This window comes from Orbicella faveolata, unplaced genomic scaffold, assembly GCF_042242905.1.
Source record: "Orbicella faveolata isolate gen_17 unplaced genomic scaffold, um_ofav_v1 contig_12, whole genome shotgun sequence".
Lineage (NCBI taxonomy): Eukaryota > Metazoa > Cnidaria > Anthozoa > Scleractinia > Merulinidae > Orbicella > Orbicella faveolata.
In genome coordinates this window covers 17,845,001-17,871,159 of record NW_028301539.1, presented here as the reverse complement: position 1 = coordinate 17,871,159, position 26,159 = coordinate 17,845,001, and the positions used below count along the sequence as shown (strand labels likewise).

Sequence of the window (26,159 nt, the reverse complement as noted above, 5' to 3'; positions counted from 1 at the left end):
TTAAGCTTCATTAAATCCTCTTTTACAATTCTGTGCTACACTATTTTTAAGATTGTTAACTTCTATACAAAAACAAAACAAAAGGGATGACAGGACATGTGTTCTGGGAGATGTCGAACAAAATGATCTTGCAGAAAAACAGTCAAAGCAGAACTACATGAAGTCATTGCTCAGCATGGACCATGTATAATTATGAACATAATCAGGGGCATCAAAGAGAAAGTATTGGGGCCAAATAGGCACAAGCTGCTAAGGGAGCTTGGGGACAGATCAAAGCACTTAGTAAACAGAAAGAATTAGAAGATAAAAGTAAACTTCTCAGTATTAACTGTAAGTGTATAATCCACAGGAAGTTATTCAACCACTTTGTGACAATCATTATAATCATGCATTTGAATGTTTTTATCTCTCATCGCCTTCTACCGGCTTACAACATTTCATCCAAAATTGCCAAAAGGAATGCACAAAACATTATAAAGATAAGTTGCTTTAAGTTCAGTATTTACAGATAATAGGGGGCCATTTAAATGATGGCTAATGGGTCGATTATAGTTGGTGATTTTCGCACAAATCAACCAGCAATTTGGGGTAAACACAAGTGATGAAAGTAGAGCTTGTAAATATCCACAAACAACCCTAGAATGTAGCTTGACCAAGTATCATGATCCTTGCAGGGCAGGAAAAAACCAGGGTGGATTGCCACGGGCAAGTAAGATTTTGCTCTTGGGTGAGTGAATCGGGAAGTTTGGTGGTCCAGTGGGTGCTCAGTAGTCAAAAACAATTTAAAAACTTAAGACTCAGTGGAAGCAACCTCATCTCCAGGGCCTTCCCCTCGATGACTTTCAAAATGGCGGCTCGTCGGGAGAAGACCCTTGCAACAGCTGGATCACGTGGTACAAAATCTCCAAAAATCTTGGAAATTTCTATCACATGACAGCACTTGAACTGCAATACAACCTCCTATAGCCCTTACTTATTCGTTTAAAAGCTCGCCATGTCTGCCATATTTCCTTAGGATTATTTAAACCAATCAGCCTGTTCATATAAATGGGCTAATCAGCAATGGTGTTAGTTCAGCCTTAGCAAGGGTATTCTCCCGCCTGCCATTTTGAAAAGTGGAGAAGGCCCTGGGGATGAGGTTCAACTGGATGAGCAGAACAATGAGTTGAAAGCGTGCCTAGCTAGTAAATGATGAAGTCGATAATGATCATTGCATGTCTATTGGGCAAGTAATTTTTAGTTGGGGTTACTGAAAACTGAAATGTGCTGGCCCACTTTCAAATTTTTTTCTTGCCCTGCTTTGTAGAGACTTATCCTGTACAAGTCTTAAAAGTGAAACAATTCAAGCATTTTATCTTTCCACGTGCAGGATATATAACACAGATTGTTGCACCTTATAATGTAATTATGACACCTCGTTGAATAACTGTGCTAGTTTTATTTATTTTCAGCATTTAGTGATAACAATGTAACATAGGCTTGATTTTCAGCCCACCATGCACCTGCATTCTTAGCCTTCAAAGATGAAAATCACCATCATGAAATGACTGAAAATCAAATCTACACAAGAGAATCTTATACTAATGGGTGAAAACCTCATTCCATGCTTTTCAACAGGTTTCTTGGCAATGCTATTTTTAGTTTTTGATTCTCTAGCTCATACAGTTGAGAAAACAAGTACTAGTTGACAGCAAATTCCAGTTTCCGAGACCAAACTGAGCCTGCAGTTTTTGTCTCATAGTTGCTAAGCAACTGATGGTGCCATGATCATGTGACATCTTTCATAGCCCTTTTCAGTTCTTGTTATTTTTATTATGGGACAATAAAGATTCACAACTTCAGAAGTGTTTCAACTAAGATTTGCAAAAACTGCACTTGTTTCCCAACTGAAAGCAAACAAATTTTTTGTCAATCGCCCTGTTCATTTTTACAAAACATGTGAACTTACGTACCAAACATAGTGGAATACAAAAATAGTTTTTACAGAACATATTTGCAATTATGGTACATGAAAAATGTTGATAATAATGTCATTTTGTTGAAACTATTTCCCTTCTCTTTACTATTATTACAATATACATATGCTTTTATTTCTCTGTGACTTTACCTGTTCAACACAAGATCTAGTATTAGTAGCCCTGTTTAGAATGTTAAAATGCAATGCTGAAAGGTTGAAATATAGTGAAATAAAACTTCTTATAACCAATCAAACACCCCTAACAAGGTAAAAGAAAAAGAGGAGGGTAAGAAGAGGGGAGGGCAAGTCTACAGTAGAAAAGACTAAGACTCAGGAGCCCTCTCCCAAAAAACTTCTCCCACCCCGACCCCTTCACCCCAGTACCACCCATTTACCTTTATCAAATTTATTAAGTTGTTTCTGGATGACAATGCAAAAAAATTGTCACCATTTTTTTTAACAGGAAACAACAGGATACTGAGCAGGTCTACCTGATGAGATTGTTTGATTTTAATATAATGCAGAATTTTAAACCTTTAACCAGTTCATCTGCATCAGTCATTCAGCGACTCTGCTAAGCAGTTTTCAACTGAGTGTCCAAACTAATTCACATTTGATTTAGTTTTGCATTACTGTGCATAATGATTGGTTCACAAAACTCACACCTCTTTCTAATCCAATTGGAAATAAACCAAAACCATCTATTAGTTTTGGATGTTGATTGGTTCTCTGGATTGTCCGAGTCCCCTGTGATTGGCTATTGCGATTACAATGGTTTTGGTTTTATGACACTCATTATTGAAAACCACTCCTACTACTTGTGGAAATACACTGGTCAATCAAATTACCGGTACTTATCAACGTCCCAAAATCATTACCTTTTCTTATACATAGGCTACCAGGCATTTGAAGGCTCCATTTTGCATTACTTAAATGTTGGTGTCCAAATTATCCTTACCGGCTAACATTCATTTGGTTTTGCTTTCGTCAAATTTCTTTGATTGCAAGACAATTTGTTTTACAGAATGTAAATGGTGACTGCCTTAATTCTTGTGACATGGACATATGAGAGATAATAAACCCTAAAATAAATTTTCCATTTCGGATGTGAAGTGGAGTTTCAATGCATCTATTTAATACAGAGAGCGGTTTAAAAAGAAACCATTACATTTTATTGACCATTTTGCACTTGTTGTATCTAGAATATGTCACAACAGGTGACCAGTATGCTCATTGTTCTAGTATGTTACATTCTGAAAACATAAAATTAATGTCAATATTCAAAGAAACTGTCTTTTTGAAAGGCAACATTAATTTTGATCTTTATATTAATAACAAAACTGTCACTGCCTCAACCAACAATATAGCTCTATCAAATACAATTAAACTTCCACAGACAACCATACTGCATGTGCATGCTTCAGCTTGAAGGCTGCTCTGTAAAGTTCAACTGCATACGCACACATAATTTCTTAACAGCACATCAAGACTTCTTCATATAATGACCAATTTAGACAACAGAACAATAATTTCTTGTCACCATCCATAACCTCTATGACTATTATCACTAACTTTTTTTCTCAATTTTATAACAAATTATTACTGAAAAAGTATGGCGTACTTTAATTTGTACATTGCTTTGGATGTATGTTTTTTGTAAAAAAGTTATACAAAACCCATGAAACCATCAAATAATTGCAGCACTAGATAATATTACTCCAGATTTCATGCATCTGTACAAAACTATTGCTGGATTTGCTTTAATAAGACCCCACAATCTATAAATGTCCATGGATTGTCCAGTTTTATTCTAAAGTGGTCAGAAGATGAAGTCAGGACAAAACATTTACTCATCTTCACCATCAGACCATTCAGAGCCAGTCTCACTTTCATCTTCACTAGATGAATACTCTACCGCAATACGACGAGCCAAAATGGTTGCCACATCCATAAAGCCATTTGTATCATTGCGCTGCTCATTCTTGGCCTCTTGCACTTGGACCTTTCTAAGCTCCATGCCCCTTCTGATGGCAGACAACAAGTCACTTCTAGCATCAACTTGTTTCTGAGGGGGAAGGGGTGTCTCTCCACTTTGAACACTTATGCTTGACTCTGAAGTTGACTCTGAAATTGGTGAGACTGTTGGTTGCGGCCCAACGGAGGGGTCCGAAGGGGCCTGCTTTAGAGATGGCATCCCACCCTGACCAGGTAAGGGAGGTGGGGGTGGAGGGGGAGGGGGAGCAGGAGCCCCTGGCAATGGTGGTGGTGGTGGGACCATGTTCCCCGCAGGTGATGTCATGGCATCATCATGAGCTTGAGGAGGAGATGACATTTTTCCTAATGAAGGGACTGGAGGGGGTGGTGGTGCTACATTTGGCTTATTAATATTTTGGCCAGTGTATCGTCTAGACTGCCTCCTCAAGGCTGGAGAACCTGATTTTCCTGTTCCAGCATCAGGACTTATAACATGATTGGGAGGCGTACCATCAGGGATGCCACCATTCAGTTGTTTAGAGTAATGATTGGTGGGACGTCTCTCTGCATGGTGACTTTCTTCTGTAATAGCAGCAGGTGAAGATATGTTGCCAGCAGTTTTAAATTCCTCGCCTTGAGCACAGTACTGTTTCTTCTTCACAGCCTTGACTGGCCTCTTCTCCCTTGTACCAGCCCTCATCCGGCCCGCTCGCTAAAAGCAAACACAGTCTCATTAACTAAGCTCAGCTACCTTGTCAGCCCCTGTTGTACCATGCAATCTGTTTACACTTATCACTTAATATGTGATTCATCATGGCCTTAGTTGTCCTGAGAGGCATGATGAGAGATGAGATGTGATTCATCAATGTAAGGTTCAAATGAAAAAAGACTCGCTAATTACATAACTGGTATTGTAAGCAAACAGGAATTTATAAGAACACTAGAGAAGTTCAAAGACAGAAGCATTAAGCACATCTGAGAACTTCTCAGTCACCCTTCTCACAAAATTCAGCAGTACGTGAGGAGCAATCTTACTATTTCCTTTACAAAAGGTTAAATTAATTCTGTGCCCTAAAACCTGGAAGGTAGGCCAAAAATAGAAAGTTATAGAGCACATATGTACCAGATGTTGCACTGCTAGGACAATCACTGCCCCCTCTCAGATGTAAATATTTTTGCTTTTTCATGTTGTTTTCTAAACCAAATAGAACATGGTGTTCCAATGTTTCCTGAGAAATTAATGCCCACTTCAAGGTCTAAAAAACTCCTGAACCCACTCATGTTCTGCTCGTGTGCCCAGTAGCAGTTCTTTTTAGACCTCAAACAAAACAGGCAACACCATCTTCTACTTTGGTATTAAAATAAAGTACTAGTGTGATGTATTCTCTTGTAATTTTTCACACGACTCCTAGGAAGAGCATTTTTATGATAAGATTTCGTGTTTTAAATAAAGAAATGATGATGATGATGATGAAGGCCATGTGCTACAAGGGTCTACAGTATATGACTAACTGGTAATAGTTATCACTAAATCTGCCCCCGTTTTCTTTTATTTCTGCTGATTGAAAACAATAATATTGAACATTTTTGTGTTTGATGAAGTGGAACGCAAACCTAATTTTGACCTGTGGCTTTTCAGAGTTGGTCTCCCTATGCAAAGTTATAGGCCAAAAAAACCACATTCCTGTAAGGACACCAAAATGGCCACCCCGCTTGATTTTTGCAGGGGCATGTCACAGCCAGTAAACTGGTACCGTTTAATGCTGACATGATAAGACGTGGCGAACAAACCATTTGTCTTGATATACGAGCAATCATATCTCGAAAGTAGAACGGAAGTTGATTTTTTCCGAGACGTAAACAGAAGTATCGTGTTACAGTCACCATATATGCAAATTAGAGTCAAGCTTTTTGACCTCAACAAAAACACTGCAAAACAATTGCATTCACATTTGGATCCCTGCAAAGTCACCCAACTGTCACATGAGCTCTACGCCACATAGGATTACTCAGTACAAATAAGCGATCCAAATAAACGAGATGTCAAAGGATCAGAAGGGTATTTAACACTGGCCTCGAATTTCTACTATACTTCAGAATTTCTTACGATACCTTCTGAGTTGTTTTTCTCCCAAAATCCATCTTCAGGATCTTTGAAGTAATTATTGTTTTCAATTTGTCCTAGATGAGAATCTCGGCCATTTCGAAGCGAATTCATTTGATCGTGCTAAAATCATCATGCAGGCCATATTGCTGCATATTGTAATTGGAGAGTATTTTTTGACCTTGAAATGCTGCTCGAAGATAGCAAAATGTGAACTCATGGTTGGGAGACCTTGATATGCTACTCAAAGATGGTGAAATGCGAACTCGTGCTTACAAGAACCTTGAAATGCTGCTAGAAGATGGCGAAACACGAACTCATGGCTGCAAGCACCTTGAAATCAAGCATTTCATGTACCCCACACCACTCCAGCTGTTTTGTGAGCCTGCGTTCCTTACCCCACATTACCCGAGACCACTGTGCGCGCCTAGTTTCATCAAATCGAGAATGCTTCGCATACCACCAACATCAAATCAAGAACACTTTGCATACTACCAACACATTTCTTACTTTTTTGAAATTCCTTGCATGTATACACGCGGGGAATCCTAGGGTGCCTCCTCGGGTCAATAATCATCGAGGCACATGTACTTCCTTGAACAGTTTATAATACTACTTTTATCAGTATGGCAGATTTTATCCTTTGCACAAACCTAAGCAGTGAGAGGATAAACTTGATCCAAACCAAACAAATAAAACACTCACTCTTTTTTTCTTCTTCTTCTCTGTTTCTTTCCTCATCTCTTCACACCACAGCTCAAAGAAGTATGTAGGATCAGTGTAGAACTTAAGAGCATCTTTATTGTCATCTCTGTAAGAGTTCATATCCTGAAGCCTAGGTGGTTTATCACAAGTGCTGTATCTCTCCTTCATTGCTGAGGGAAGAGTACTACTGGCCAAAACCTGCTGATCTGTTACAATGGTGCACTTGAAGGCTTTCCGCAAGTTTATATCTTGTAAAGAAACTGAAAATTGAACAAAATGTCAAATTAATGTTACACTTACACTTCCTTCAGCTAAACTGAAGCTATTCTTCAGTCTCAGAGGGCAAATGAGAGGGTTTACTCTCCCCCAACTTTATCAAAATATAATTATTTAATAACTGATATTACAGTATGAAGGAAGTTATCTGAAACTGACCCAGTGACCCAGTGATTAATAATTATTATAGACACTCAAAACGTGAACACTTTACACTTGTTGTATATTTTTAGGTGGCTGCAGGATAAAGGCTCTTCATATAATGTATAAGATTAGCATTTTTCACACTGTAAAAATGCCAATCTTTTTAAGTTTAAACACCCTTGTTAATATGAAGAGCCCTCTTTCTATGGTAAAAATGTACAAAAATGTCAAGTGTTCACAGTTCAAGTGTCCTCACTGTAAAAGATCTTTGTGCTTTCCAAAATAATCACGCTCATGGTAAAAATAATCAAAGTCTTGAAGATGAAAGCTGAGGTTGGTAACATGCACCTTGACCTATTTTACATTAATCAAAGCCATTATTTTCAGCTTTCAGGATGAATTTAAATTTTTCCCCATCCTGGCGCAGCCATGTTTGTTAGGATTCCATTGCACAAATTCTGTAAAGTTAAACCTTGAAAATGTCGAGATCACAGACACCAGAGGAAATTGTTTTAGCTGCAATCTTTTTTACAGACCTTGAGGGCGTAAAAATGATCAATAAGCTATGAGAAATTATCTGACTTCAAAACTGGTGATGTTAACAATTTAACCACCAGTTTTCTAAAGTAACACCCACAAGAATATTGAATAGTGATAACAAGCTAACTATTGAAGTACTGCATTCGAACTAGCCTACTGATGTGCACACATACATCTGAAAAACGTTTGAAAAAATTGGCAAGAAATAACCACCGCTTTTACATTAATGTATCATTGCTATAATTAACCACTAGCAACAAACACTTTTAAATAATAGCTTGCTAACTAAAGGATTACGAACAGTTTGTTCTGTGTTAATATTTTATAGGGTTTCTCAACAAATTATTAAACAAACTCCCCCTACATTTCGGTGAAAATACTCTAAAATGTTACGAAAGTAACCTTCACAAGACTCAAACGCTAATCACGCCGCCAAACCAGCAGGTATGACTAAGAGCTTAATTTATATGATGACAAGTATCGAGAAATAAGATTGTTTTCAAATTATAAAAGGAAAACTATAAGCTTAACTTAAAAACATCTTTCACGCAAATTTAGAGTAAAAACGCCGTAGAATTTCCTTGAAAATTTCCGATATTTTAGCAACAGATTCTTTTTTGCGAAAACGACATGGAAACAAAATAATTATTCATTGAAAATCAACAATAACATAAAGTTGTGTACAGACCAGAAGTCAAATTAGCTTAAAATGATATCCTCACAGCATTTCCATCATATATTTTGCATACTATATAAGCTTAACAAGAGCAGACATTTTTATCTTTCCTAGCCGATTCAAGAATTTGATAAATTTAGCTCAGGAATGCGTCGTATATTATTTTCCCACATAACCTTGATCACTTACTTTCTTCCACATTCGAGTCCAGTTGTGTCACCTTCATGGACAAATTCTGAATTCTTTCATGAAGAGAGTTCGTTCTTTGGAAGACATTGTTTGTTTCGGCACAAAGCTCGCCGAAAAGATCTTCCGCGTGTTTAGAAATGCTGCTCAGTTGTCGCATTATCCCACATAACGTGTTTACGGACACGGCTTCCAGTTCACTCTTTAGCCCGTCTTCTAACTTTCCACGACTCAGCTCGATCGGATCGACCGATCTCTTTATCAGCGGCATGGTCGATTACCAAATCAACCGACACCGTGAGATAAAAGCCAAGATCCCAGTCTTTTTTGACCTCCACCGGATGGTGGTAAGTTCCTGTAGAAATGACCAAATTCAAAAATGCTATAGATTCACTAATTTCCACCCTGGCTCAAACACCCAAAATGGCGACTTCCTCCTGCCCAAGATTCTTCGCGAGTGGGTTGCTGGGTTGTCGGTAATCTTCGGAAGGCGACCATTTTCACGAAAAAAAGCCGACAAACTTCCAATCCCAACTTGACCGCAAATATTTTCGCTTTTGGAGTGTATTTTTCTGAGAAAAAACAAATGATTCGCAAAAATTGATCCAAACTGAAATCAAACCATATATCAAGTCAAACAATTACCTACAAGAACGTACAAGAATTTATATTCGATCCGAATTGGGGGATAGTGCGAATCGAAAAGGTGGCTGAAATTCAGGCGAAGTTTGTGTTTTTCATCTATAGAAAACCAAGTTTAAGCAAGCTTTTTTTGGGGGGGGGGGGGAGGGGGGGCTTATTGACTGAGAGCTAGCTAACTTTGGGGGCCAAATTCCCTATCAAATTGCGTTTTTCCAGAAAGCATATAAATCAAAACCGTGTAGGTGATTTTTTTTTTGTAGTAGAACGTTTGACAGCCTATCAATTAAGCTAAAAAATAATCAATACGGTTTAGGATGAATCTAATTTCCAGATACCGCCGTTTTGCTACTGATCTATCTTCTCCGATTAGCTCGAGGGAAACAGAAAAAAGTCCTCTTTAAGAGTTCTCTTTATGTGACAGTTGAGTTCATCATCTAACTTGGGTAGATTTGCACTATCCTCCTAAAGCAGCTCCAAACTCTCGCGTTGTTCCACAACTTCGTGGTTATGGTGGCTCTGCTTCGTAGTTTCCATCCATTTTCGGAAATAGAAATGGGTCCTGTGAGCCAAGGGTAGCGTGAAGGTTTATTGTAACCTTCAAGAAGGAAACAAAAATCCCGCCATCAAGCCATCCTTTTATTCGTGATAACAAATCGCTTTCCTTTTCGAACGTGTTTCCGTTTCTTTTCTATCCCGTCTCCTTAATGTTTTTTTCTCTGGCTTCTACCTGGAAATAAGAGCCGGATCCCCGAATTATGAAACATTTTCCGTGTTTCTAACGTTGGAGTTTTAGTATAGCCCCGTCCACACTACGCCGGAGGAATTTGAAAACGGAGTTTTCACTGAACTCACTCTGAAAACGCATCAAATGTTTTCCGTCCACACTACACCAGAGGAATTGAAAAAACGCAACAATCACAGACCATTTTGGATTTGTGTTTGAGGAAAACTCGGTCAGGGAAATCACGTGATTATCGTGACGCCATCGTTCTCGAAAAGCTCCGTTTTTAAAATGTTTCCCGTCCACGGGAAAACGAAAAGCGGTGTTTTCAAATTCCTCCGGGTTTTTGTTCGTTTTCGAAAAGCTCCGTTTTAGTGACGGGTTTGTGTAACCGTAAAAATAAAGCTCCGCTTTCAAATTCCTCCGACTGCCTAAAAGTCTACAAGCGTTCTATCACGAATGCCGTTCTTTTATTGGCTACAGGCTGCGCGCGGCTCGTGTTTCCACACATTTTAAATTCTCCCAAGCTTTTTAAAGCGCGCTTTTTTATTACTTATTTTGTAATAAGATAAACAAATGACATGGCAAGATATATTATCCTCTGTTTGATATTGATTTATTTTCTAAATATATTAAAAACCATTGACATCAAGAGATACGGATCATAATTTAATTCTTGACAATTCATTTCTTCCAAAAAGTATTTTCAACATTATGTAACTCTGGGTTTAGAATTTCATCAAACAGGCATCAATTCTTGTCCCCTGAAAGTATGATAAATTTTAACTACCCAGAACCTTTGCAGCTCACAGTATTTTTTTGTGTATCAGACTTGTGATTTCAACAGATCAACAGCTCTGCACATGACAAGAGCTGGTGAAAACATATCATCAGTTTCCATCCTAATTTGTGCGCTCTCACCAAATACTTGTTTGAACTAATATGCACTGATGAGATAAAAAGAGATACTAATACAAAAACAAAGTGTTTTGTTGCACAGTAAATACATGTCGAAATGTGTGAAAATCTAAAAAATCCGATTTAAACCATTACCTAACTCATCGCCATTGGCTACATTTCACGGGCTATACTTGTGAAATTATTTGCCTGAAAGATATATTATGTGGCTTTAAACGTTCGTTATTACTATCGCAAGAAAAAATATTAAACCACTCTAAACTATTCCATTCAAAGAAAAAAAAAATATTCAGATTTTGTTTTCCAATTGTTTTGGTGTTGTTTCAATATTCAGTCATTCTGTCGGCCAGTTGTAGGTGTGTGGAATGTAAGACATATAATCTGCACTGTAGAGGTTTTCTTGGACTAATTGTTGTTTATTTTCAGGTTCAGGATGAATGGTGGCTAATCCACAAGTATATGCCAGCTTCACTACATCGACAGCAATTTTAAAGGACACATCTCTGATATCTTTCAGGGGTGGGTACAGACAGCCCTTCTCCAGCTGCAAGGATTCCACTTGATTGGCTAAAGACTGGGGTGAAAGATGAAAAGTGTGTCACACAATGAAATTGTTCATAAGTTAATAAAATGAAACTGTGAGAGTAAAAGAAAAGTCATATTACATTTATTATTAAGTAGACAGACTCCCATAACTGAATCAGGGGATTAGTTAAAAGATAATAGAAACTTGTTTAGAATCAACAGCTATGACTGCAGCAGGGAAAGTGAAAGTAAAAGGTTAGCTCTATCTCTTTACACTACCCCACAAGCTTCTAGTTTTTACGTTTCTTTTGTCATGTACAAATAAAGAGTGCTTACCATGTTGATAAACAGCCCGATAGATTTATAGATCGACAGATAATTCTAATCCACTGCTACCACTGGATAAATCAGTTCTTAATAAGTATCGTATTTGGCTGTATTATTGTTTACCACATTTTTATCTGTTTGATAGTGATTCATCCAGTGGACAGTGTTACGAACAAATAGGGTCTGTTAAGACTGATAGCCTTATAACCGTAGTGCAGTGGCTAACAATAACTCTCATGACCATTTTTCAAGTTTAATGGGTGATGTTTTCATAAGCTCACAAAAAATATTAACCAATGACTCTGGAAATGCCACAACAAGTAACTTTATTGTTACCTCCGCGGCAAGAAGGAACATCTCATCAGTAACATGCTGAGTTTTGCAGGCAATCACACCCAGTGCTACACCAGGAAAGATGTAGGCATTGTTCCCTTGACCAGGTATGAAATGACGCCCATCAGGAAGAGTGACAGGTGCAAAAGGGCTTCCACTGGCAAACACAGCCTTTCCCTGAAAAAGGTTGGCAACATGATCAGGGCAATGAGCTTGAAATCACACCAGCCATCATCAAATTGTGTCATATGCTGCACGCTAACCACTTGAACTGGAGAACTTTGTGACTTGTATCTTTGTAGATGTTTCTTATTTTCTCTTGTGATTAAGAACAAATTATGCAAGTTTCACTCCCATGAAACTGGATACCCTGTGGTAATATCATGGTCACTTGGGCTACCTGTAGCAAGTGATGGTTTCCTGTAGACCACGATTTTCACAAAAAGTGAATCAAGGTTATTTCTTTTTGATAGTTTAATTCTGTACAGAGACCCAGTTGGCAATTTAATAATCAACAGGTGACACCACTATCTGTACTTAATTCAGTGAATAGTCAAATCATCTTAGGCACTGACTGCAGTCAGTATACCAGCAAATCAACAGTCCGCAGTCAGGCAGGAAAATGGTCTGCATATTTCCCCAAATATCTTTTATTCCTGCTGTCCAATTGGACTTGGATCTGTCTATACCTAGTTGAATTATCCCAGAAAATAAGAGTTTCCTTACATTAGACCAAGTGTAAGCCTGTTCTGCTGTACATTCTGCTTTGGAGGTTGGGTTACTAAGAGCAAAGATGATAGGTCGCTCATTAAAGGAAGCCATAGCCTTAACAATGTCTTCAGTGAATGCTCCAGCCACTGCTGCGACACCTGTGTGTAAAGGTAAACGGAAATCAGCATGAAAACAGTACACCATTAAATTTAGGTAGTAGGTAAGTTTAGGTCTGTATACGAACCAAGTGGCTCATCAGGTCAGTGCCTATCCTGGTTTCTATAGCATGAAGCGACTAGGAGTATTTCTGCTCCCCCCTGGTTGGAATGCTAGTTCATTGCAGGGTTACCCCCAGCATTAAGATCACAGGTACCCATTTATACACCTGGGTAGAGAGATGCACCATAAGGTTAAAATGTCTCACCCAAGAACACAACACAATGTCCCTAGCCAGGGCTCAAAGCCAGACCACTCGATCCAGAGATGAATGCACTAACCATGAGGCCACTGAGCCTCTGTGTGGTGGCCTCAATTCAAATAAATTAAATCAAAAGGGCTTTTTTAAAATTCTGATTTCAGCTTACCAATAATGGCAGTTGGTTTAATAGTCTTAACAACTTCTGCAAGGGTACTGATGTGCTTTGTTTCATGAGCGTATTTCAGTTTCTCTTCAGTTAATCCTCCAACTGCACGATCCTGAAGAACAGAGTTTTCCTTAAATAACCTGACCATATATCACACTAATCAGAAGTACATGTATAGTAAGACAAACACTCTCATCGGGGGAACATTTTTCACATTTTATTCATTTATTTATTTATTTATTTATTTATTTATTTATTTTTATGCATCGTACAAGAACCCCCCAAAAATAAATGCATTCAAACTTTTACAGAAGCAAGTGCGCATGCCTTTATGCAACCATAGATAATGGTCTGCCTTAAAACAGAAATGTATGAACATGGATTTTGTGATGAGTATACCAGGACACTTTCTAATATGTAAACAAATTCCACAGCAACTGTGCTTGAGCTGTAAATGAGTTCTTAATGTAGATACAGTGACGTGGTTGTACAAGAAGTACATTTTATAATAAGTAAATATGTACTATATACTGCATGTATATGTAATATGCATGAGCATGGCTACCTTCACAACCAGTCCTCTAGAATCTACAAGCCATATTCTTCTTCTCGTCTCCTCAAGGGATAATCCTTCCTTGATCATGGCTAGAACAAGCAAGTCAGCAATTCCAATAGCAGCCTATTGAAAAGTATCAGGAAGAATCTCAGTTCCTTACAAAATTGAGTGTAGACAATTTGTGAGCCAGCAAGCCAGCGACTCTAGCATGCGCACTATGCGAGCCAGTGATCCCTACTATCTCTGAGGCTAACCACAAGTCAGCAAGTGGCTTTTTGACAGACTGTAAACTTAATTAGCTCTTATTAACCGAGCAGGAGGTCTGTATGGGAGAATCTTGACCGAGGTTGTGAATACAGACCGAATGCAGTGAGGTCTGTACACACGATCGAGGTCAAGATTCTCCCATACAGATTGACTAAGCTTGGTTAATAAGATGTTTATTATATGGCAAACAATAACAATTTAATTCAGTTAATGTAATTGGTTTGTACTAGCTGACATTTTGCTTGCGAACGGCGATGAGCTGAACTTAATTCTGCCAAAGTTTGCTTGTCCTCTTTACTTTTTTTTTCTCATCAGGCTTTTTGGCACTTCCATAGATAAATATCGTTAGAAGAAAATAGTCAATATTTTTGCATTTTAGTTGGCAACTTTTTCATCGCAAAATGTAACCGGTCTAGATGCCGGTCTAGATGGGAAAATCTAGACCGCTTTCAATATCGATTTCAACCAATCAAATTCGTGAATTCAGTAGTTCCCAGTCCTTGTGAGACACAAACATATAATAACAGAATGTAATATTTAATAGGCTTACTGGAATGGCTTGGATGTTGTCTCACATGACTCGCTCACTTGCACTTTGTGCAGACCCACAAAATACTTGGCAGATGAGTTCCTAAATTCTCACCAGTTGTCTGCTTGACAAGGTATTGATATTATAAAGAGAAATTTGATGCAGATCACCCTAGAGGGAACTAAAAGGGATGTTGTCCTGGAGTGATCAAACTCTGCAAATTTTATCTTTGCACATTCCATTTTTGTCTCAAGTAAATTGCAAAATGTTTTCGGTGTTTAAAACAGTCTACCAAGATTTTGGAATATGAAAATAATCCAATAGTGATAGCTTGGTCGAGATCTACCAAACAGTTTTTCCTTGTGTATTTAAACATTCAATGGATCGGTATAAAATTTGTATTAAAAAAATAAGCATTTATTTCCCCTTGGACATTATCTCCGTCAGCAATTCACTTGGGCAGATAATGTCTGAAAACAGATAACCTGTTTCCATGCCAAACAAAGTTGGAATCTATGTGATCTGACCCCAGTTGTTCGAAAGGTGGATAACGCTATCTACCAGATAAATCACTATCCAGTGGATAGTGTGGTTTGTTTTGTTAACACTTATCCACTGGATAGTGATTTACCAAATGGATAGCATTATCCACGTTTTGAACAACTGGGACCTGATATGAATCTTTTTGTATAATTTTGGCTTTTTCTTTACCCACCTCCCCAGCTCCTTGAAAGAGGAACTTGTGATCTGCCAGCTTATTCTTAGTGATTCGCAGAGCAGCGAGCAAACCAGCAACTGTGACAGATGCAGTGCCTGTAAATAAACATAGGTAGGTAAGTAGGAGTTTAAAGTCTGCATACGAGCCAACCGGCCCATCAGACCAGAGCTTATCCTGGTTTCTGTAGCATGAAGCAACTAGGAGTATTTCTAATTCCCCCCGGATGGGATGCTAGTCCATCGTAGGGTTACCCCTACCAGCATTAAGTTTGCTGGTACCCATTTATACACCTGGGTGGAGAGAGGCATTGTGAGAGCAAAGTGACTTGCCCAAGAACACAATGCAGTGACCCCAGCCAGGGCTCGACCTGGGATTGCTCAATCCAGAGACGAGAGCACTAACCATGAGGCCACTGTGCCTCCCATGCAAAAAAATGCGGGGGCAGTGTTAACTACGAACTGCTCAACTTGTTCAACTTTGTCCTGGAGGTCTTTCTAAATATACTGTGTAGGTGTACAAATTCACTGCAGGTCATGAGAACTTAACTGATCAAGTGTCACATGCAACCTGAAAAACATGACAGTTGGATCTCACCTCTCAAAAGAAATCTGTCTGTCACTCTGTACCAACTGAAGAAAGCTTATATATACCTTGTATGTCGTCATTAAAGGTGCAAATCTTATTTCTGTATTTCTCCAGGAATCTGAAGGCATTATGGTTTCCAAAATCTTCAAACTGGATTAATACTGTTTCACCATATCTAGAAAAGAAAAATGGTGTCAAATGAAGAGCAGTCAAATATCACACATTTTCAAATTTAAACTTTGCCAAAAGTTGCAACTTATCCTGCTTATTAAAATTTGGTAGTATAAAAAGGGTCTCATGATGCTGTTTTTGAAATATAAGTACTAAAAGCTAAATTTGAGGTGTTTTTAGCAAGCCATACTGTTATTATGGTAACCCATCATGTCAAAAATGATAACAACATGTTCACCAATGATTGGGCAGTTATTTGATACCATGATTGTGACATCAACTGATCAAGGGTGGTAATAATGACCCATCAGAATCTATGTCTTGAAAAGTGCTGCAAACCGATTTGAGCCACCTTAAATATGTGTAAAAGGTATGGCATTAATAAATAATGTAAAAAAAGATTTGACTTGGTAAAAATACCTCTGAGTTGCAGCACGGATGAACTCATCAATAAGATCATCATATGCTTTACCCGTTACACGCTTCTGAGGAACTCCGATATAAAGTGGATCATCTAGCAAAGCCTGAGGGAAAGAACATCAGAATTAGTTATTTTCTTCTTAAGCCTGGCTTTCATGTTAGGAAAATCCCAGGCAATGGAGGATCTTTTATTTCCAGTCAGTAACATTCCTGATAATGGATAAGAATATTTGGTAACTGTCATATCAGACACTAAAATAATTTGAATAATTTGGTACAGATGCTTTCAATATTTTCAAGAATCTCAATTATGATCATTGAGACTTAGCACCAAGATTAGTACAAGCACACATCTCTAGCTTGGTCTCTAACAAATGGCTTAATCTGTTATTTATGCAAAGCAATCAGTGTATGTGTCTTGTATGTCTAGTGGTTCCAGATTGATAGCTCTGCATTTAAGCCCATTGTGTTTGTTCTTGGGCAAGAAAATGGCTCTCTGGGCTAACCTGTGATGGACTAACATTACAGAGATCAGATAAAGGCACTGGAATCAATGAACAACCTGGCTCAACTGGATTTACCTAGTCAACCTGCCCTCTTTGCTTAGTAATTGTCCTTGATAATCGATGCAAGAGGGTGATCTTTGAGCAACAGAACCAACAGGCCAGGCCAGGAAGTATTTGGAAAGGACTTTTAGAAAGTGTAGGATTTACCCTACCTTACCACAAGAGGCAAACAAGCAACACAGCTGGCTGATTCCTCACCTGATTATTAGTTCCAACATCAATCATGACAGGAAGACACACTCCTGGATCAATGCCACTGCACACTGTATACAGAGCAAGCTTTCCAACAGGTATTCCCATGCCACAGCAACCAAGATCACCCAGGCCAAGAATGCGCTCTCCATCTGTCATTACAATGGCCTAGAATGGTAGAAAATAATTAAAAACATATACCTATCAAATGTTGTTTTGAAATTTCATCCTTGTGAGATTATCATGTGTTTCCTTCCACATAACAAAGTAGAAAATGGTCAGAATTTAGAACAACAACATATGAACCCCTTTGGGGATAATCCTTTTATTAGAAAACAATACAAAAAGGGCAAAAGGTTCAGGGCTAGACAGGTTAGTGATGGACCATCATTTTTGAGGAGGGGTTGGAGAATTTTTTTGGACCGTCAGGTTGTGTATTTTTTTTAGTTTGTTCTGTATATTTCTTTTGCTTGACTACACAATGTTTTTGGTAACTCTCTAGATCACACGTACAAGAATTTTTTATGGAATTTGCCAACCAGTTCCCCCTACCAAACCTGTACACAGTTCACAACAGCTAACTGTTGGTATCATGATAAAAAAAAATATTCACCAAGTTAAGTCAGATGAGTAAATTTGATCTTGATTATTTTGCATAGACCACAACCTTGAATTTAACACTCTCTCTTCTGACTCTTTTACTCACTAAATCATTTTAATAATATTATTAGTATATACTACGACTCCTAACTACTTGACATGTTCTAGTAAACATTTTTTTCAATTTTAATTCATTCAAGGTAGTTTTTTCACTTTTCACTTATTTATGTTCTGGTTTGTTATTTGGATATCACCTGGTGGTCACACCAAAATTCAGACCATGCAGACTGCAGACCAAGCAGACCATACAGACTGAGTACAAAAAGTACAAAAAACCCCATAAGCCACAAACCCATCAAAAAAGACACAATTTGCACTCAGATTGTATGCGAAATACAAAGAACATCCTATGTTGAGTACTCAATCAGCATGGTCTCCACAGTCTGCAGTCTCCATGTTTTGCAGACTGCATGGTCCGCAGACTGCGCGGTCTGCAGACTACATGGTCTGGATTTTTGTTTCAATAACATTAGTTATAAGTGGCCACTGAAGATGTAATAAGTGGCTGTGACCACTAAAGGGGCTGTAAGGCCCCTTTCTCCTAGGGGGGTCTGGGGGCATGCCCCCCCCCCCCCCCAGAAAAATCTAGAAGCTCAGAAATGCTTTCTGGGCATCAAAAAGTGTGCTGTTGATGGGTATTTTTATTGACCACAAAGCAGGATTTTTTTTGACAAACTATTAATTTTTGGATGCAAAGAGGTGCATTTTGAATACCTCTCTAGGCAGATATCTCTCAGTGACACTTGATATCCACTTAGGCAGGTAATCAATCCAAAGAAATGATAACATTATTCCTACCGGTTGACGAAGACTGGTTCCCATCAGAGTTTGTCCCAGAGTCCTTGAAAAACCACTTAAACGCATTAATATTTATGTCCCTCATGTTGTTCCGCTTACATTTTCTAGACGCCCTGTTGTTTTGTCATGATATCGAGGCTTCAGTTTTGTAGTGTACTGCTGGACATTGAAATTATCACGTGCACTTCAGTTTTTTGGCCTTGGGTCTGTTTTGCCCGCTTTTTTGTAGCATTTAAAAATTTCATTGGTCGTTGTTGTTGTTGTATTTTCTTTTTTTTATCATTATCATTTTTATGTTCATTAATGAAATCCAAACAGACAGTGGTAAGAGGTCCTACAGGCGGCAGTAGACCACCGGTAACCGGCTTTTATTGCAACCCCTGCCCTGTCTCCTGGGATATATATTCTAATTTGGTTTCTTCCAGTCATTGAGTATCCCATAATCAGATGGCCGTATAGGTTAATTCTATAAAATCTGCTATAAATAAGACATGTACCTTAACATCTTCAACTGGCCAATTTGCTAGGAGATCTTCAACATGTCCAAGGTCATGGATAGAAACAAACAGCCCCTTAGGTCTCCTAAATATCATGCCATACTTCTGACAAGCAAGACCCACAGTTGGGGTATAAACAATCGGCATCAGCTCTTCTGTGTGATCCATTAAGATTTTAAAGAATAAGGACTCATTTCTCTCCTGTAAAGCCATCAGGAGAATGTATTTTTCAAGATCATTAGCCTTTCTGTGTAGTTCTGCATACATTCTTTGGCTTTGAATCTCTTGAGTCGATATGCATGGAGGAAGGAGACCATGTATTCCAAGGATCTGTCTTTCTTGTAGAGTGAAGGCGGTTCCCTGCATTAACAAGTAATTAATTAACAATCAGCCAATCAACTAACCTTGTGTAGTTAGCTTGGGTGACATTATACAGTTTCACAACTGTTAAAAATTATTTAAATTGAGAGTTGGTCTGAGAGGCTACCTGGGGCAAAACTATAACAGACCTAACACATAATGTATAGTATAATTCTATTCAAAAGGTTTTTTGGTGGCATTATTTCCATGTCAGGAATTTTTACTTATTACAACCTGTTGTTTTTGTCAGTGGTCATGCTGATGTCATATACCGGTACTGTCAGAAAACCCTGACATTTTCCTTTGAGTGTGCACAGATTGCTTTCATCCTCAGTGGGTGTGTAGTCTTTAAAAATTAGATAGGGAGCCACCTTAAATTATTAATAGTGATCTTTTCTTTCCTTAGAAACATGGAAAGGTAGTTTACATGGAATCAAACTTGACAAACCACTGTCAAAATATCACTCACTTATTGAGAAGGTGCTAGAATTGAATCTATGAGAGAGTGAGTTGGTTGTAGTTTGTCCTGCTTCACCCCTCCTCCCCCTTCCACTCGTATTAGAGACTAGACACCATTTCCGTACCACCTACCATGGCACATATGCTTCCACAGGGCAGAAAAATTGCCATAATATTCACATGTTGAGATTCTCCAAACTAGCACTAAAAGTCTTGTATGGAGAGGGGTTAGAAGAATTTACAAGTCAAGGGTGTAGCTACAGGGGTCCTAAGGTGCCCATGACCCCCCCCCCCTCCCTTTTTTTTAAGCAAGCATGGCAAAAATGTCATGACAATCTGGTGAGTATACTCACTTTGACACAGTGTGACCCCCATTTGAAAAATCCTGGCTATGCCCCTGCTAGTTGACTACACATTTATGGGTAAAAAAGAAGACTTTCAGTTTGCCAGTGGCTGTCATAAAACATGCTTGGGATTGAAAGTTTCTTCCTGGATACAAATGCGAGCAAAATCTAACTTTTTGTTATCTAAATGAGAAAATATTCTTAGAGGCGCGTGTACATAAGCTTACATAAATGTACAAATGTATGCAAATGCACCACCCGCACTTTTTAATTAATATTTTTTGGAAGGTTATTTGTCCAGATCAACCTAATGCAATAACACTGTAACAAAATCTGATTTGTTTGGGCATTAATACTCTTTGTAAGACTTATTGTAAGCTAGCTTAGATCTAAGCACTAGTTGACAATTTCAGCGCTAGCGGGTTGACTTATGAGATTTGCAGTTCAGAATAAGTTCAGTGCCCGATAAGGTACATTTAATACCAAGGTAAAGAACTAAAGGTTTTCCCTAACCTACTGACTTAATACACAAAAGATTCCGACAGATTATCAAGTTTCCTTCGTTAAACGACGTAAAAATCTTAAATGGACAGGGCTCATTGCACAACTTTTGCGCTGTACGTGCAGTCGTGCGTTGAATCATGGTCGTGGGATTACAGTAATCAGAAAACAGGACTCTATATATTTCAGTAGGCCTGCATATTTACATTACCTTGTTTAGCCTTGGATCTCTCATGATATCCGTTCCTCTGATTGTAGGAATCTTGTTAACATGCCTCACACCCGACATGGCTATTCCAGAAGTTTGGATCACCGAAAAACCGTCCTTCTTTTGTCCAACTCCGTCCAACGAAAAGACCGTCTCTTGTACTTGTCTGGTCACACGACAGTCACGCAGAAAATGAGGATTGCATTACAAAATAAACAATGGTAAAAAAGTTAATATAAACAGACTAGGTAAAGGTAAAAGGAAGACACAAGTTTTCAAAGTCAAAGAACTGTAGAAAAAGTTGTGTATCAAAGCAAAGAGTCCCTAACTTTTTGACAGCCATCCGAAAAAGTTTTCGTCGAGTAAGGCTGATAAAACAAGCGGAACTTTGCATATCCGAAAACAGACGGTAAGCAGTTCCTCTAAATTAACGGATTTTCGAGCTGACATCATCTAAGCAGAAGGAATCATATCGCGCGCTCTAAAAAATTAGAAAGAACAGTGCAAAACCTCTGGACTGAAGATTCCGAAGAGCCTGATCTCATAGGGGAGGGGGTGGGGGCGTGTCCTCATGTAGACCATGTGTAGACAAAATATTGCAACCCCGTTCTTTATATGGCCTTTTCATGAAAACTTTTTGTCTCAGCTTTAGGTTGTGCAAGATTTGGTTTGGTGGGCAATAGCATGTTCAAGAATTTTTATGTCAAAATATCAAAATAATGACATTATAAAGCACTCGCTCGATTTGTTTTCCCATGGCTTTGCTGTGCAGGATTTTTTGGGAAGAGATTGTCTACCCCTCCCCCCTTCCCTCGTCAAAAATAATATTGGTCCGTCCTTTAGGCAGAGAGTTTGATTCGACTATAATCGCTGAGTCTCTCTTCCAAGGACTTTCAAACTTCTAAAATACACTTATGAGCCCTTTATTGTCCTTTATATTGTTGGCTGGGTCAACATTCTCTCTCCGTATTTATACACTCCCCGGGATACACTCTCATTAATTTTGGGTCAGTTCTGAGAAATTTGCGTTTCATCAGCTAGCCTTTCCGATTCATTGATAAAAGTTTACAGGGAGAAATATTATAAATCAAATTGATATATTAAAGAAAAGAACGCTCCCAAAATCCAAATTCACTGTCCGAATGGTTGGCATTATCTAAAAAAAAACCGCGCCTACTTATTTAATACACAGAACAAGACGCCGGGCGAATTATTTTCAGTCGTGCAACGAAGTGCAAGTAATCGATTGCTTTTCCCTGCAAATTTATTCCACCAGGATGTCTTATCATACCTTATTTTTTCCTGTTCTTGACTTTTACCCATTATGATCTTATTCAGAAATAACAAACGATGCTGCACAGCCCGGCGGTTTCGTTTCTGGAGATGTTTCGTTGTTGCAGTTGTTTCTCTTATGCTAGACTAGCTACCCGTCGTGTTTACAAAACTGGTTTACTAGGGCCGACGCCTTGTCAGCGTTTGTCAACAAATTTTCAGCCAACCAGTAACAATTCAAGCTTTATTGTTTCGTTCTCGATGTGTTTCCTAATATCTAAACCAGCGTCTATTGCTAATCTCATTTCGCACTGGGACGGGCACATTGGTAAATCAGATCGTGATTTGCTCTTGGATAATTCTACATTTAGACTTCAGGCCTTAGTTGAATACATGTACCCTGAAAGCCGAGTCTCCTTCAATCTGGGCTGTTCAAAGTAGCGATTACGCTGTCAACTCGATAAGTAAATACAAAGCTAGTTCGTTTTTCAATTCCACAGAACAGTGATTTAACGGGACAACATTTATATCCGCGTACTTCGAACAACTGGGGTCAGACGTGAACTGAAAATTCAATAATAAATAGACACTGTGAAATGTGCTCACTTCTATAAGATTTCGTCTACGCCATTGCTAAATATCTGGGGACAAACATTATTATAAGATTTATGAGCTGAGTGCGTGTAGAAAGTATCTCAAAGTCCAGTTTGATGTAGTGTGTGATGCACATGTGAGTAACCTTGGCACGTGCAAAATTTCAGTCCTCTAGATGGAATGTTCACCTTACATAGAGCCTTGACCAAACTCCCGCGAGTCGAAGAACGGGGTACTTGGTTGCCATGATAGGGGAAGGGTGGATGCTCTGTTCCTGTCGGGGTGTAGGAGATAGTCTCTTTTGCAAGACTCAAACACTTTAAAAATATTGGATCTTTTCCGCACGACACGAATTTTCACGTTCGGTTGGGTTCCCCCGCAAACATCCTTGAGGGTTTTCTTGTTATGTTATAGTTTACTTCTCTAAGAGCCCAAAAGAGTAAACTCACACGTAAATGATCGTTTCTTCATTTTCTTCCAACCTTCTACTCCATCTCAGTGGCGGATATAGGATTTTTCAATGGGGGTGAGGGAGGCTTGTGTCTTGGGGTGGCAGAATCAATGGGGCATACCCCCAAAGTGTGGCAATTTGAAAACTGGGATCTAATTGAAAACTGTTACACCAGAAATAATACCAGTGCCACAAAGTAGAAATTACGATGAGGTACATGTTTCTTTCCTCAGTGTTTGCCTTTATTTCTTTCATAATATTTACAATTGTGTTCATTTTGTTTAAAAGTTTTGCTCCATTCCACCCCCTCCCCCCTAAATTAGCCCCTGCTTCTGTTGTTAAAAACATTTGCCGTGATTAACGCTAACTTGTCTCTCTCAGAATTGCGCACTTAACGTTTATGGTGTTTATCCAGTCTGTGATCGTTTCTGAAATTTCACTCGTGTAACAAAAGTTGTACGAGACTACACTGGTAGAATATCAGCTCCAAAGGAATTCAGAATCCACTCCTGAATGCTTTGATACTTCATAACGTAGACTTCTGCGTTTAGGCGATTTTAAAAAAAATTGTAGTGGTTTGGCATATTACAAGAATTCAAGTTCAAGGTACACAGACTAGTCTGTCCCGAACACTCCGTTCTCTCCAGTCAAAAAATTTAATTATGGGCGACAAATGAACGTGTAAGTGTCAGTGAAACGCGAGTTTTGAAACTGGGAGATGCCGAGTGCATCACGTGATTGGTTTAGACTAATGACACGCGAGAAACACGTATATGTACCGTGTTTCAATCGGCGTTTCAATCGAATTATAGAAACACGAGTGAAAGTTTGGGAGAACGAGCTTTTTCGAGTTCTCCCAAACTTCCACACGTGTTTCTATTTAACAATTAGATTATTCGCTCTCCATTTCCTATGCGCGATAGTGGGCAGCTCTCGTCAACTATCACGCGGTATAAATTTACTAGTCGTTCAGAACTTTATCTAAATCCTCTTCTTCATAGACACTTCAAAAACCAAAGAAGTGGCCGTCATTTTGTTAACAAGCTACTCACTCTCTATGACAGAATAGATAGTGAGTAGCGTAGCCAATCCAAGAACGGCATTCGTGATAGAACGCTAGTAGATTTACACTAAAACTTGATAGAAACACGGAGAACATGTTTTCTATTTCTTTTAAACAATTCCGTAACGAAAAAAACAACTTGTTTACTGTAATCATCAAAATGTAAATTCTCTTTGCTCTCGCCATCATTACGAAAACAACTCGTCCTAGTTCTGTGTTTCTGGCGAGTATAAAAACACGGTTTTAAACCAATCAGTGCGCGTATTTTCTTTGGGCTGTTTTCTAGCGCATTATAAACAGAAGCATGCAATGAGAAATTGTCCCTTGGCAGTTAATTATGAATAGCTTTGCATGGTATCATGGTGAGTCCAGACAACGCTCAGATGCGATGGATTTGCCAGTGAACTCTGCCTTCCCAGGGCACAAATTTCAAAGGCTTGTCGCATTTGGAAGGCACATCTCTTGGGAGGCATCTTACCAACTGCTGTTCCAAGACCCGGGCATAGCACACTGGTAATTTGATCTTCAGGGTTTTCCACTGCTTTATTGTGTTCTTTCACTGTAGGTTTAAAAAACGTAGAGAGCAGTTAAGTACTTGTGTAGTAAAATTAATCTGAAATTTGATGTTAATGAAGGAGGTGTGGTGGGTTAATGCTTAACACCTACACTCCAAGGCAGCATTCGCACTACGCCGGAGAAATTTAAAAACGCAGCTTTATAAACTTTATTTCTACGGTTAGGCTTACCGTCCACACTAATTCGAAAACGCTCTTCAAACCGGAGGAATTTGGAAACGCCGGGTTTTCGTTTTCGTGTGGACGGAAAACATTTTGAAAACGGAACTTTTCAAAAACGATGGCGTCACGATGATCATGTGATTTCCCTGCCGAGTTTTCCTCAAACACAAATTCCTCCGGCGTAGTGTGGACGGAAAACATTTGATGCGTTTTCAAAGTGAAACCTGCGTTTTCAAATTTCTCCGGCGTAGTGTGGATGGGGTGTAACTACAGATCTAGCGGCCAGATCCAAGCCATCAATGGCCTCAAAGCACTTAAAATTACCGATGTGATGTAACCTGTCATGGACTTGCATTCACTCTGGGGCACAGGCATCCCAAAGTCGTGATAGGACAAATCGAGTAAATTGAGCACTTGTGAAAAGAAAATGTACCATCCTTGTCTGTTTTCACTGAAGGCCACAGCAGCAATGGCTAAAAACCCCAAATCATTGAAATAGCTCAAATCGAAACCAGAAAACAGACGAGACATTGAGTATCTGAATTCTACATTAATTTAGAACTCCTTAAAGAATCTTATAGAAAACCTAGATCTTCAGCAACTGACAGCCTAAGGTATAAACACAGCTTACTTCAGTGAGTTATCTTCCACTCCTAACATTCACAATTATTACCGAAATCATTCAAAGTACCTCAGTTTTGCACATCGCAATTTTGGGATGCCTGTGCTAGGACAACAGACTTCATGCATCTTTGCAGTTGCCTTTTCCATTCAAAAGGGTACACAGATTCACCAAATGCACAGAGAGTAGAAAACACATGGTCAAAAAATGGCCACCCAGGGTTAAAATGTTTACCCTGTGTCTCAAGTGTCTAAAGTATTATTTCT

General features: G+C 38.8%; 3 protein-coding genes and 1 long non-coding RNA gene across 4 annotated transcripts in view; 1 reads left to right on the top strand and 3 right to left on the bottom strand.

The window, feature by feature from the left end:
• Nucleotides 1-1,418: 1,418 nt before the first annotated feature.
• Nucleotides 1,419-9,006, bottom strand: LOC110060837 (actin-binding protein WASF3-like). The gene is made up of 3 exons (XM_020767638.2): nucleotides 8,566-9,006; nucleotides 6,741-7,000; nucleotides 1,419-4,643 (listed from the first exon to the last, which is right to left on the bottom strand). Exons 1-3 carry the CDS (start codon nucleotides 8,831-8,833, stop codon nucleotides 3,804-3,806), a joined length of 1,368 nt encoding a protein of 455 aa, XP_020623297.1. The 5' UTR covers nucleotides 8,834-9,006; the 3' UTR covers nucleotides 1,419-3,803.
• Nucleotides 8,036-11,498, top strand: LOC149116921 (uncharacterized). Its single transcript, XR_016205510.1, has 2 exons — nucleotides 8,036-8,144; nucleotides 11,270-11,498. It is a non-coding gene; the product is annotated as an uncharacterized LOC149116921 (long non-coding RNA).
• LOC110060877 (NADP-dependent malic enzyme-like) lies at nucleotides 10,520-22,581 on the bottom strand. Its single transcript, XM_020767684.2, has 12 exons — nucleotides 22,446-22,581; nucleotides 21,158-21,320; nucleotides 19,283-19,642; nucleotides 17,334-17,495; nucleotides 16,570-16,673; nucleotides 16,044-16,153; nucleotides 15,391-15,488; nucleotides 13,889-14,002; nucleotides 13,324-13,435; nucleotides 12,755-12,897; nucleotides 12,032-12,205; nucleotides 10,520-11,417 (listed from the first exon to the last, which is right to left on the bottom strand). The coding sequence occupies exons 1-12, from the start codon at nucleotides 22,475-22,477 to the stop codon at nucleotides 11,178-11,180; spliced, it is 1,812 nt and encodes a 603-aa protein (XP_020623343.1). The 5' UTR covers nucleotides 22,478-22,581; the 3' UTR covers nucleotides 10,520-11,177.
• A 1,110-nt stretch (nucleotides 22,582-23,691) lies between these two features.
• Nucleotides 23,692-26,159, bottom strand: part of LOC110060841 (uncharacterized) — a 6,057-nt gene continuing 3,589 nt past the window's right edge. The window contains exon 4 of the mRNA XM_020767644.2: nucleotides 23,692-25,093. Within this exon, the coding sequence (XP_020623303.2) occupies nucleotides 24,870-25,093 (224 nt within the window). The 3' untranslated portion in view covers nucleotides 23,692-24,869. The remainder of the gene's footprint in view (nucleotides 25,094-26,159) is intronic.

Coding starts and splice junctions, on each gene's coding strand:
- LOC110060837 (XM_020767638.2), bottom strand. CDS start 8,833: ATGCCGCTGATAAAGAGATCGGTCGATCCGATCGAGCTGAGTCGTGGA. Junction 7,001..8,565: donor GGACTCGAATGTGGAAGAAA/GTAAGTGATCAA, acceptor TTCAATTTTCAG/TTTCTTTACAAGATATAAAC. Junction 4,644..6,740: donor AGAAGAAGAAGAAAAAAAGA/GTGAGTGTTTTA, acceptor GTTTGCTTTTAG/CGAGCGGGCCGGATGAGGGC.
- LOC110060877 (XM_020767684.2), bottom strand. CDS start 22,477: ATGGGTAAAAGTCAAGAACAGGAAAAAATAAG. Junction 17,496..19,282: donor GGCCAGTTGAAGATGTTAAG/GTACATGTCTTA, acceptor CTACCATTCTAG/GCCATTGTAATGACAGATGG. Junction 16,154..16,569: donor ATCCGTGCTGCAACTCAGAG/GTATTTTTACCA, acceptor TTTCTTTTCTAG/ATATGGTGAAACAGTATTAA.